General features: G+C 46.2%; 1 protein-coding gene across 1 annotated transcript in view; it reads left to right on the plus strand.

The window, feature by feature from the left end:
- The window catches only part of RBM38 (RNA binding motif protein 38), a 37,314-nt gene extending 27,385 nt beyond the window's left edge, over window positions 1-9,929 (plus strand). The window contains exon 5 of the mRNA XM_063959044.1: window positions 7,427-9,929. Coding sequence (XP_063815114.1) covers window positions 7,427-7,727 — 301 coding nt within the window. The 3' untranslated portion in view covers window positions 7,728-9,929. The remainder of the gene's footprint in view (window positions 1-7,426) is intronic.
- Window positions 9,930-10,403: the final 474 nt, after the last annotated feature.

Here is a 10,403-nt window from a genome sequence, read left to right on the forward strand (position 1 = left end):
ACTGTCTGTGTAGAATCCAGGGCGGAGACTGAGCTTTGTGGGGGCAGTGCGTTGCGAACGGGCATGCATTGGGGGCGTGATAATGGTAACTGCGTGATGACGCACGCAGCTGCCGCAATCGAGAACATGCCGGCAGGAGCCATCCTCTGTTTCTTCTAACAAGCAGAAATTGCGATGTGCTTGCAATTTCTGCTTGTTGAACGGGGGGAGGCGGTAGTCAGCATGCTGGGCGGCTTTGCCCAGCGATGGGCGGCCTCCAGCATGCGATCCAAAGGATTGCAAATTCTGTGAATTAGCAGAATTTGCAATCCTTACTGAACTAGGGCCATCATGTAGGGAGAGAGGACTGACTGCTGCTGCAGCTGCCTCTCTCTCCACAGCTCAGCACACAGCAGTGGCAGTCGCTGGTTCAATCTTATGCTTGAAATGCACTGGAGGATAATGTGCTTTATAGAAAAAGAACACCATACAACCTATGTTTCTCTGACGTCCTAGTGGATGCTGGGAACTCCGTAAGGACCATGGGGAATAGCGGCTTCGCAGGAGACTGGGCACAACTAAGAAAGATTTAGGACTACCTGGTGTGCACTGGCTCCTCCCTCTATGCCCCTCCTCCAGACCTCAGTTCGAATTTTGTGCCCGGCCGAGCTGGATGCACACTAGGGGCTCTCCTGAGCTCCTAGAAAAGAAAGTATAATTTAGGTTTTTTATTTTCAGTGAGATCTGCTGGCAACAGACTCACTGCTACGAGGGACTAAGGGGAGAGAAGCGAACCTACCTGCTTGCAGCTAGCTTGGGCTTCTAGGCTACTGGACACCATTAGCTCCAGAGGGATCGAACACAGGCCCAGCCTCGGTCGTCCGGTCCCGAAGCCGCGCCGCCGTCCCTCTTACAGAGCCAGAAGCAAGAAGACGTTCCTGGAAATCGGCGGCAGAAGACTTCGGTCTTCGTCAAGGTAGCGCACAGCACTGCAGCTGTGCGCCATTGCTCCCCATGCACACCACACACTCCTGTCACTGATGGGTGCAGGGCGCTGGGGGGGGCGCCCTGGGCTGCAATAATAGTACCTTGCTGGCAAAATAAACACATAATATAGTCATTAAGACTATATATGTGTAAAATCCCCTGCCAGATATACATATAAAAAAGCGGGAGAAGTCCGCCGGAAAAGGGGCGGGGCTATCTCCCTCAGCACACTGGCGCCATTTTCCCTCACAGCTCCGCTGGAAGGACGCTCCCCAGGCTCTCCCCTGCAGTTTCCAGACTACATAGGGTAAAAAAGAGAGGGGGGGGCACTAAATTTAGGCGCAATCTGTGTAATATCAGCAGCTATAGGGGAAAAATCACTGTGGGTAGTGTGAATCCATATATATATATATATATATATATATATATATATATAGATAGATAGATAGCTAGCTAGCGCTCTGGTGTGTGCTGGCATACTCTCTCTCTCTGTCTCCCCAAAGGACTTTGTGGGGTCCTGTCCTCAGTCTGAGCATTCCCTGTGTGTGTGCGGTATGTCGGTACGGCTGTGTCGACATGTTTGATGAGGAGGCTTATGTGGAGGGGGAGCAGATGCCGATAAATGTGATGTCACCCCCTGCGGGGTCGACACCTGAGTGGATGGACATGTGGAAGGAATTACGCGACAGTGTCAACTCCTTACATAAAAGGTTTGACGACATAGCAGATGTGGGACAGCCGGCTTCTCAGCCCGTGCCTGCCCAGGCGTCTCAAAAGCCATCAGGGGCCCTAAAACGCCCACTACCTCAGATGGCAGACACAGATGTCGACACGGATACTGACTCCAGTGTCGACGACGATGAGACTAGTGTACATTCCAATAGAGCCACCCGTTACATGATTACGGCAATGAAAAATGTGTTGCACATTTCAGATATTACCCCAGGTACCACAAAAAAGGGTATTATGTTTGGGGAGAAAAAGCTTCCAGTGGTTTTTCCCCCATCTGATGAATTAAATGAAGTGTGTGAAGAAGCGTGGGTTTCCCCCGATAAGAAACTGGTAATTTCTAAAAGGTTACTAATGGCGTACCCTTTCCCGCCAGAGGATAGGTCACGTTGGGAGACATCCCCTAGGGTGGATAAAGCGCTCACACGTCTGTCAAAAAAGGTGGCACTACCGTCTCCGGACACGGCCGCCCTAAAGGAGCCTGCAGATAGGAAGCAGGAGGCTATCCTGAAGTCTGTATATACACACTCAGGTATTACACTGAGACCAGCTATTGCTTCAGCATGGATGTGCAGTGCTGCAGCTGCGTGGTCAGATTCCCTGTCAGATAACATTGATACCTTAGACAGGGACACTATATTGCTAACCGTAGAGCATATTAAAGACGCAGTCTTATACATGAGAGATGCACAGAGGGATATTTGCCGGCTGGCATCTAAAATAAACGCAATGTCCATTTCTGCCAGGAGAGGATTGTGGACTCGGCAGTGGACAGGTGATGCTGATTCTAAAAAGCACATGGAAGTTTTGCCTTACAAGGGTGAGGAGTTGTTTGGGGATGGTCTCTCGGACCTCGTTTCCACAGCAACAGCTGGGAAGTCAGCATTTTTACCCCATGTTCCCTCACAGCCAAAGAAAGCACCGTATTATCAGGTACAGTCCTTTCGACCCCAGAAAGGCAAGCGGGTTAGAGGCGCGTCCTTTCTGCCCAGAGGCAGAGGTAGAGGGAAAAAGCTGCAGCATACAGCCAGTTCCCAGGAACAAAAGTCCTCCCCCGCTTCCTCTAAGTCCACCGCATGACGCTGGGGCTCCACAGGCGGAGCCAGGTACGGTGGGGGCCCATCTCAAGAACTTCAGCGACCAGTGGGCTCGCTCACGGGTGGATCCCTGGATTCTACAAGTAGTATCTCAGGGGTACAAGCTGGAATTCGAGACGTCTCCCCCTCGCCGTTTCCTCAAATCTGCCTTGCCGACAGCTCCCCCGGACAGGGTGGCAGTGCTGGAGGCAATTCACAAGCTGTATTCGCAGCAGGTGATAGTCAAGGTACTCCTCCTTCAACAAGGACGGGGTTACTATTCCACAATGTTTGTGGTACCGAAACCGGACGGTTCGGTGAGACCCATTTTAAATGTAAAATCCTTGAACACTTTTATATAAGAAGGTTCAAGTTCAAGATGGAATCGCTCAGAGCGGGGATTGCAAGCCTGGACGAGGGGGATTACATGGTGTCACTGGACATCAAGGATGCTTACCTGCATGTCCCCATTTACCCTCCTCACCAGGAGTACCTCAGATTTGTGGTACAGGACTGTCATTACCAATTCCAGACGTTGCCGTTTGGTCTGTCCACGGCACCGAGGGTATTTACCAAGGTAATGGCCGAAATGATGATACTCCTTCGAAAAAAGGGAGTTTTAATTATCCCGTACTTGGACGATCTCGGGAAGTGCTACAACAGCACGGCTGGATCCTGAATATCCCAAAGTCGCAGCTGGTTCCTACAACGCGTCTACTGTTCCTGGGGATGGTTCTGGACACAGAACAGAAAAAAGTGTTTCTCCCGGAGGAGAAGGCCAAGGAGTTATCGTCTCTAGTCAGAGACCTCCTAAAACCAAAACGGGTGTCGGTGCACCACTGCACACGAGTCCTGGGAAAGATGGTGGCTTCTTACGAAGCAATTCCATTCGGAAGGTTCCATGCAAGGATCTTTCAGTGGGATCTGTTGGACAAGTGGTCCGGGTCGCATCTTCAGATGCATCGGCGGATAACCCTGTCTCCAAGGGCCAGGGTGTCGCTGCTGTGGTGGCTGCAGAGTGCTCATCTTCTAGAGGGCCGCAGATTCGGCATACAGAACTGGATCCTGGTGACCACGGATGCCAGCTTTCGAGGTTGGCGGGCAGTCACACTTGAAGAAACTTCCAAGGACTATGGACAAGTCAGTCGACTTCCCTACACATAAATATTCTGGAACTAAGGGCCATTTACAATGCCCTAAGTCAGGCAAGACCCCTGCTTCAACACCAGCCGGTGCTGATCCAGTCAGACAACATCACGGCAGTCGCCCATGTAAACAGTCAGGGCGGCACAAGAAGCAGGATGGCGATGGCAGAAGCCACAAGGATTCTCCGATGGGCGGAAAATCATGTGTTAGCACTGTCAGCAGTGTTCATTCCGGGAGTGGACAACTGGGAAGCAGACTTCCTCAGCAGGCACGACCTCCACCCGGGAGAGTGGGGACTTCATCCAGAAGTCTTCCAAATGATTGTACACCGTTGGGAAAGGCCACAGGTGGACATGATGGCGTCCCGCCTCAACAAAAAGCTAAAAAGATATTGCGCCAGGTCAAGGGACCCTCAGGCGATAGCTGTGGACGCTCTAGTGACACCGTGGGTGTACCAGTCGGTTTATGTGTTCCCTCCTCTGCCTCTCATACCCAAGGTACTGAGAATAATAAGAAGGAGAGGAGTAAGAACTATACTTGTGGTTCCGGATTGGCCAAGAAGAGCTTGGTACCCAGAACTTCAAGAAATGATCTCAGAGGACCCATGGACTCTGCCGCTTAGACAGGACCTGCTGCAGCAGGGGCCCTGTCTGTTCCAAGACTTACCGCGACTGCGTTTGACGGCATGGCGGTTGAACGCCGGATTCTGAAGGAAAAGGGCATTCCGGAGGAAGTCATCCCTACGCTGATTAAAGCTAGGAAGGAGGTGACCGCAAACCATTGTCACCGCATATGGCGAAAATATGTTGCGTGGTGTGAGGCCAGAAGGGCCCCAACGGAGGAATTTCAGCTGGGTTGATTTCTGCACTTCCTACAGTCAGGGGTGACTATGGGCCTCAAATTAGGTTCCATTAAGGTCCAGATTTCGACTCTGTCGATTTTCTTCACTGCCTGAAGTTCAGACGTTTGTTAAAGGAGTGCTGCATATTCAGCCCCCTTTTGTGCCTCCAGTGGCACCTTGGGATCTCAACGTGGTGTTGGATTTCCTTAAGTCACATTGGTTTGAGCCACTTAAAACCGTGGAACTAAAATATCTTGCGTGGAAAGTGGTCATGCTGTTGGCCTTGGCTTCGGCCAGGCGTGTGTCAGAATTGGCGGCTTTGTCATGTAAAAGCCCTTATCTGATTTTCCATATGGATAGGGCGGAATTGAGGACTCGTCCCCAATTTCTTCCTAAGGTGGTATCAGCTTTTCATTTGAACCAACCTATTGTGTGCCTGCGGCTACTAAGGACTTGGAGGATTCCAAGTTGCTGGACGTAGTCAGGGCCCTGAAAATCTATATTTCCAGGACGGCTGGAGTCAGGAAAACTGACTCGCTATTTATCCTGTATGCGCCCAACAAGCTGGGTGCTCCTGCTTCAAAGCAGTCTATTGCTCGCTGGATCTGTAGAACGATTCAACTTGCACATTCTGCGGCTGGACTGCCGCATCCTAAATCTGTAAAAGCCCATTCCACAATGAAAGTGGGCTCTTCTTGGGCGGCTGCCCGAGGGGTCTTGGCTTTACAACTTTGCCGAGCTGCTACTTGGTCGGGTTCAAACACATTTGCTAAATTCTACAAGTTTGATACCCTGGCTGAGGAGGACCTTGAGTTTGCTCATTCGGTGCTGCAGAGTCATCCGCGCTCTCCCGCCCGTTTGGGAGCTTTGGTATAATCCCCATGGTCCTTAAGGAGTTCCCAGCATCCACTAGGACGTCGGAGAAAATAAGAATTTACTCACCGGTAATTCTATTTCTCGTAGTCCGTAGTGGATGCTGGGCGCCCATCCCAAGTGCGGATTGTCTGCAATACTTGTATATAGTTATTGCCTAACTAAAGGGTTATTGTTTAGAGCCATCTGTTGAGAGGCTCAGTTATTTTTCATACTGTTAACTGGGTATAGTATCACGAGCTATACGGTGTGATTGGTGTGGCTGGTATGAGTCTTACCCGGGATTCCAAAATCCTTTCCTTATTGTGTCAGCTCTTCCGGGCACTGTGTCCTAACTGAGGTCTGGAGGAGGGGCATAGAGGAAGGAGCCAGTGCACACCAGGTAGTCCTAAATCTTTCTTAGTTGTGCCCAGTCTCCTGCGGAGCCGCTATTCCCCATGGTCCTTACGGAGTTCCCAGCATCCACTACGGACTACGAGAAATAAAATTACCGGTGAGTAAATTCTTATTTTGTGGTCGCTGTAAAGTTAATAGAAACCCCTGTAACCTTTATTGCCTTATTTTACGGACGCTCCTAAGAATTCTGATATTTTTATTTTCTGTTGTATGAGAACATTACATTATAAAAAGAAAAAGGAAAAAAAAAAGTGTGTGCTATAATTTGTCACCCATAGCTACCAATCCGATTCTGTCGGTCATTTGTAGACTGTTTTACAATTTAAATGAAAGATCTGGTTGCTATGTGCATAGGCCTAGTTTTCTTGTGCACTAGTGTTCCTAAATGTCACTCAGTTGTCACTGTTCAGGGACTCTGCTTTGTGGTGACGAGGGAAAACTGCAAATAGAGACAAGGAGGGAGGGGTGAGATGGTGACATGAGATGTGGGTGTGATTATTACATAAAACAAGTGTCACAATCTATGTTTGTTCTAGCTGTACCACACATGCTGCCAGTACAATCAATGTCCCAATATCTATATTTTGTATAAACATTTTGAGTGGGACAGTCATCCACTGGATTCTGTGTGGTTTCCTTCTTGTAGGTGATATGCAAATAAGCCGTGTGTGCAGGGGCGTAGCTAACATAGGTGCAGGGAGTGCAGCTGCTATGGGGCCCAGAGCTGAGAGGGACTTCTCTTCTCTCAAAAGTTACGTGTTGTATACATTTTTCACCAGTGGGTGATACATTGGCGACCTAACAAATTTTTGCCATGGGATCTGCAATATATCTTGGTATAACCTAGACCTGCTCATTGTAATGTGGTTATAATATGAACTGGGCCCAATATAGTCTGGCATAATATGAACTGGGGGACAGTAATATCAACAGTAATGTGGAATAATATGAACTAGGGACACTATGGGCCAGATGCATCATCGCTTCGAAAGTGATAAAATGGAGAGTGAAAAAGTACCAGCCAATCAGCTCCTAACTGCCATGTCACAGGCTGTGTTTGAAAAATGTCAGTTAGGAGCTGATTGGCTGGTACTTTTTTCGCTCTCCATTTTATCACTTTCCAAGCGATGATGCATCTAGCCCTATATGTTGTAATGTGAATTAGGGGGGATCTTTATTGCATAATGGTGTACTGGCAGCTCTACAATGTGACAAAATGTGAACTAGGGCACTACTATGGTTCGGAAAATGTGAACTTGGGCACTACTATGGTTCGGAAAATGTGAACTAGGGCACTATTATGGGACATAAAATGAACAAATGCTGTAGAGAGGAGTCTCTCTATGATTTTCTTAAATTGAAAGCGGTTATTCATGTTGCTATATTTATTTCTTCACAGGCTGACACCGCAGTACATCTACCCATCCGCCTACATCCAGCCAAGTGTGGTAATTCCTACACCGATCCAGTCTCTGCCATCTCCATACATCGATTACAACACTGCTACACAAGCCTATACCCACTACACCACTGCTGCCTATGAACAGTATCCTTATGCCGCTTCGCCCACTGCTGGATATGTGGGTTACGGATACACCAGCGCTGTCCAACAGCCAATGTCTGCTACAGCCACAGGAGCCCTTCCTACTGCTTACATCCAGTACCAGCCTACACAGCTCCAACCTGACAGGATGCAGTGAGAAGGGAACACTAGCTTTCTTGATATAATTTTTTTTTTCTATTGACCTTGAAACGCTACAGCTCCAGTACAAAAACTATGTATTAACATGTGAAACTCAAAAGACTCTCCTAAGCTGCGCCCTTAAAATTTCAGTTGTATTAAGAGTAACATTGGAGCTGTTTTTGTGTTTGTTTTTTGGCATCCTGAGAAGAGAATTTGGAGTACATAAAAGTCCAAGGGGAATACAACCAGACTATAGTTCATGTTCTCGCCTTCTATTTCTCTGCAAATAAAAGGAATATTCCTCTCCAGGAGGTACTCTTTAAAAGCAAAAAAAAAATCTATATATATTTTTTGTGGATATCGTATAAAAACTAAAATACTCAGTCATGCCTTATAGAAATAACAAATTTTGAATATTTATTGCAACTTTTTTTTTTTTCCTTTGTTCACCCGAGCTGTGAATTGCTACATGAAGGTCAGGAGTAAATATCCACCTTGTTTCCTTTCTCCTTTCTCTAAATTATTGTATTTTTTATTTTATTTTTTGTTACTAGATAATTGCTGACACTTTTCAATATGCAAATGGCGGAGTATGGACATGAACTCTCTCTGTGCTGCCCCAGCATGGAAGTGGTAAAAGCAGGAACCCCTGTAGTCGCAGCACTGTAATATTTTATTGTGTTTATTCAGTTCCGATAGGTATATTAAAAGAAAAAACTACATTGTATAACTGCTGAGATCTTTTCTTTGCTGCAACATAGAGGGAAATGCAGTATTTTATGTGTAGGAAAGACTAAGGAGATGCAAAACTCTGATTTCACTAGGGTGTGCTTCTAAATGCAAAAAAAATAAAATTTTATGTCTGCAGATCACAAGCTGCAATTATTGAGTAGCTGGATTCTGCATTTCTGATTACTGCAGGATATATATATAATTATACGAGAGAAAAAAACAACGCTGACCAATGCAGCGGACAGTCTGCCATTATTTTGTCACGTGACTGCATGTAATAATGAAAGCACAGTATGAAGTCTGTATTGAAGTATCCATTGTGTGCCTTTAAGGATCTTCGCAGAGATCTACGGCATCCCTAAAACGGAAAAAAATGGACTGTTTGTAGAATAATCAATTCTTCCAGTCTATCATCAGTACAAGATATATGGTGACAAGGCAGCTTGTTTCAAAGTATTGCTCAGAGGAAATGGTGGGAAAAATATCTCTGCAGCCTTTAGGGATTGGTTGAGTATAGGTCCTAAGGGACTGTGGGGGCGTAACCTGTGGGCTCATGTTGCTCTCAAACTTCTAGCTTTTCTCTCTGTGCTTTAGACTGACCATGAATGGTTTGTGGTGGATTTAAGTGTGCTGGGATTGAGGTCTCAATCGTATCGGAGAACATTGGGTTCAGTGACTGCCAACTGGCCTGTTTTATGTAGGATTGAGGCCGGGAGAAATACATTTAAGGACCTATTTATGAATCCTAACAAAAATGGATTGATATTGTATTGCAATCCTTCTTCCCAAACTATGCAATTGTATCTTGCTGTTTTATATCTGTCAGGCTGTTTGTTTTCCTCTCCATTTGAGCATGTGCTACAAGGGATAGATACTGTTATCAGTTACCTGGAAAGGGATTCTGAGTGCCAAATTATTAAAAGGCAAACCAGTGACCTTTTTGAAGTTGTTGATGCACTATAAAGCTAATGCATTTCACCTCCGTCAGACGGAGTCTCTAACCTGGGATTTCATGTGTTGTTTGGAATTTACAAAGTAGGCCCAAATGTCGTCCTCTCCAGAATAGCCTATATTCTCCCACTTCTGGATGTGCATGCACCACTGATGCAGTTCCTGGTTTGTGTTGGCAGCCACCTCTCGCCCCTTCCAGACCTGCCACACTCCCACTGATATCCTGATCCATTATTCCCCTCCCCCCAACTATTGCATACAGTGAGTGTTAACTCATTTTGCAGAAGCACTCTTGGCAGCGCTAAAGGCATTCTGGGAAGGGACAGCAACAAGTATAATGAGAACATTTTCAAAAATCAACAATACAGTAGAAGGCTGGCAAAGTAAAAAAAAAAAAAAAAAAATTAGGATTGACTTCCAGTTAAGATTTTTTTGTTTTTGGTCATACTTGTACATTAAAACTACTACCTGCTAAAAATGGAAATCTATATTTTTTAACTTTAAACCAGCCATAAAGGACTGATTTTGGACAATGCTCAGTCTGTGTCCAGTTTGTTTACAAAAAACCAGCATGGCTATCAATGGTGCCTCTGAAACCTATTATAAAGCCTAATTCCAGCCACTGTAGCCTGGCCAGGACAGCCCTAAACTAGTGGATAATGCGACTGCTCAAGCCATTGGCCTGTAGAGTGTTGATCCCTTCTTAATAGTTCAGTGACAGAACAACAATTGAAGTCTGTCTAAGCTAATGTATTCTAAGGAGAGAAAAAAAACTTTCCCAAGACCTGTGGCAATCTTTTTCTAGGCTACAGCTTCAAGAATGCACTGTTTATGACCGGCTTCTGTTCTAACACCAGGTTTCTTGTAGTTGGTACTAATACATGATGTGCAATGTCCAAAATAAAATATGCTGCATTCCTATGTGAACTGTCTCCCCTCCCCCATCCATTTTTTTTATTTTTTAGGTCAAGTTTAGTCTTTCCACCATGTATTCATTGATGATAAATTG

This window comes from Pseudophryne corroboree, chromosome 3, assembly GCF_028390025.1.
Source record: "Pseudophryne corroboree isolate aPseCor3 chromosome 3, aPseCor3.hap2, whole genome shotgun sequence".
Taxonomy (NCBI): Eukaryota; Metazoa; Chordata; class Amphibia; order Anura; family Myobatrachidae; genus Pseudophryne; species Pseudophryne corroboree.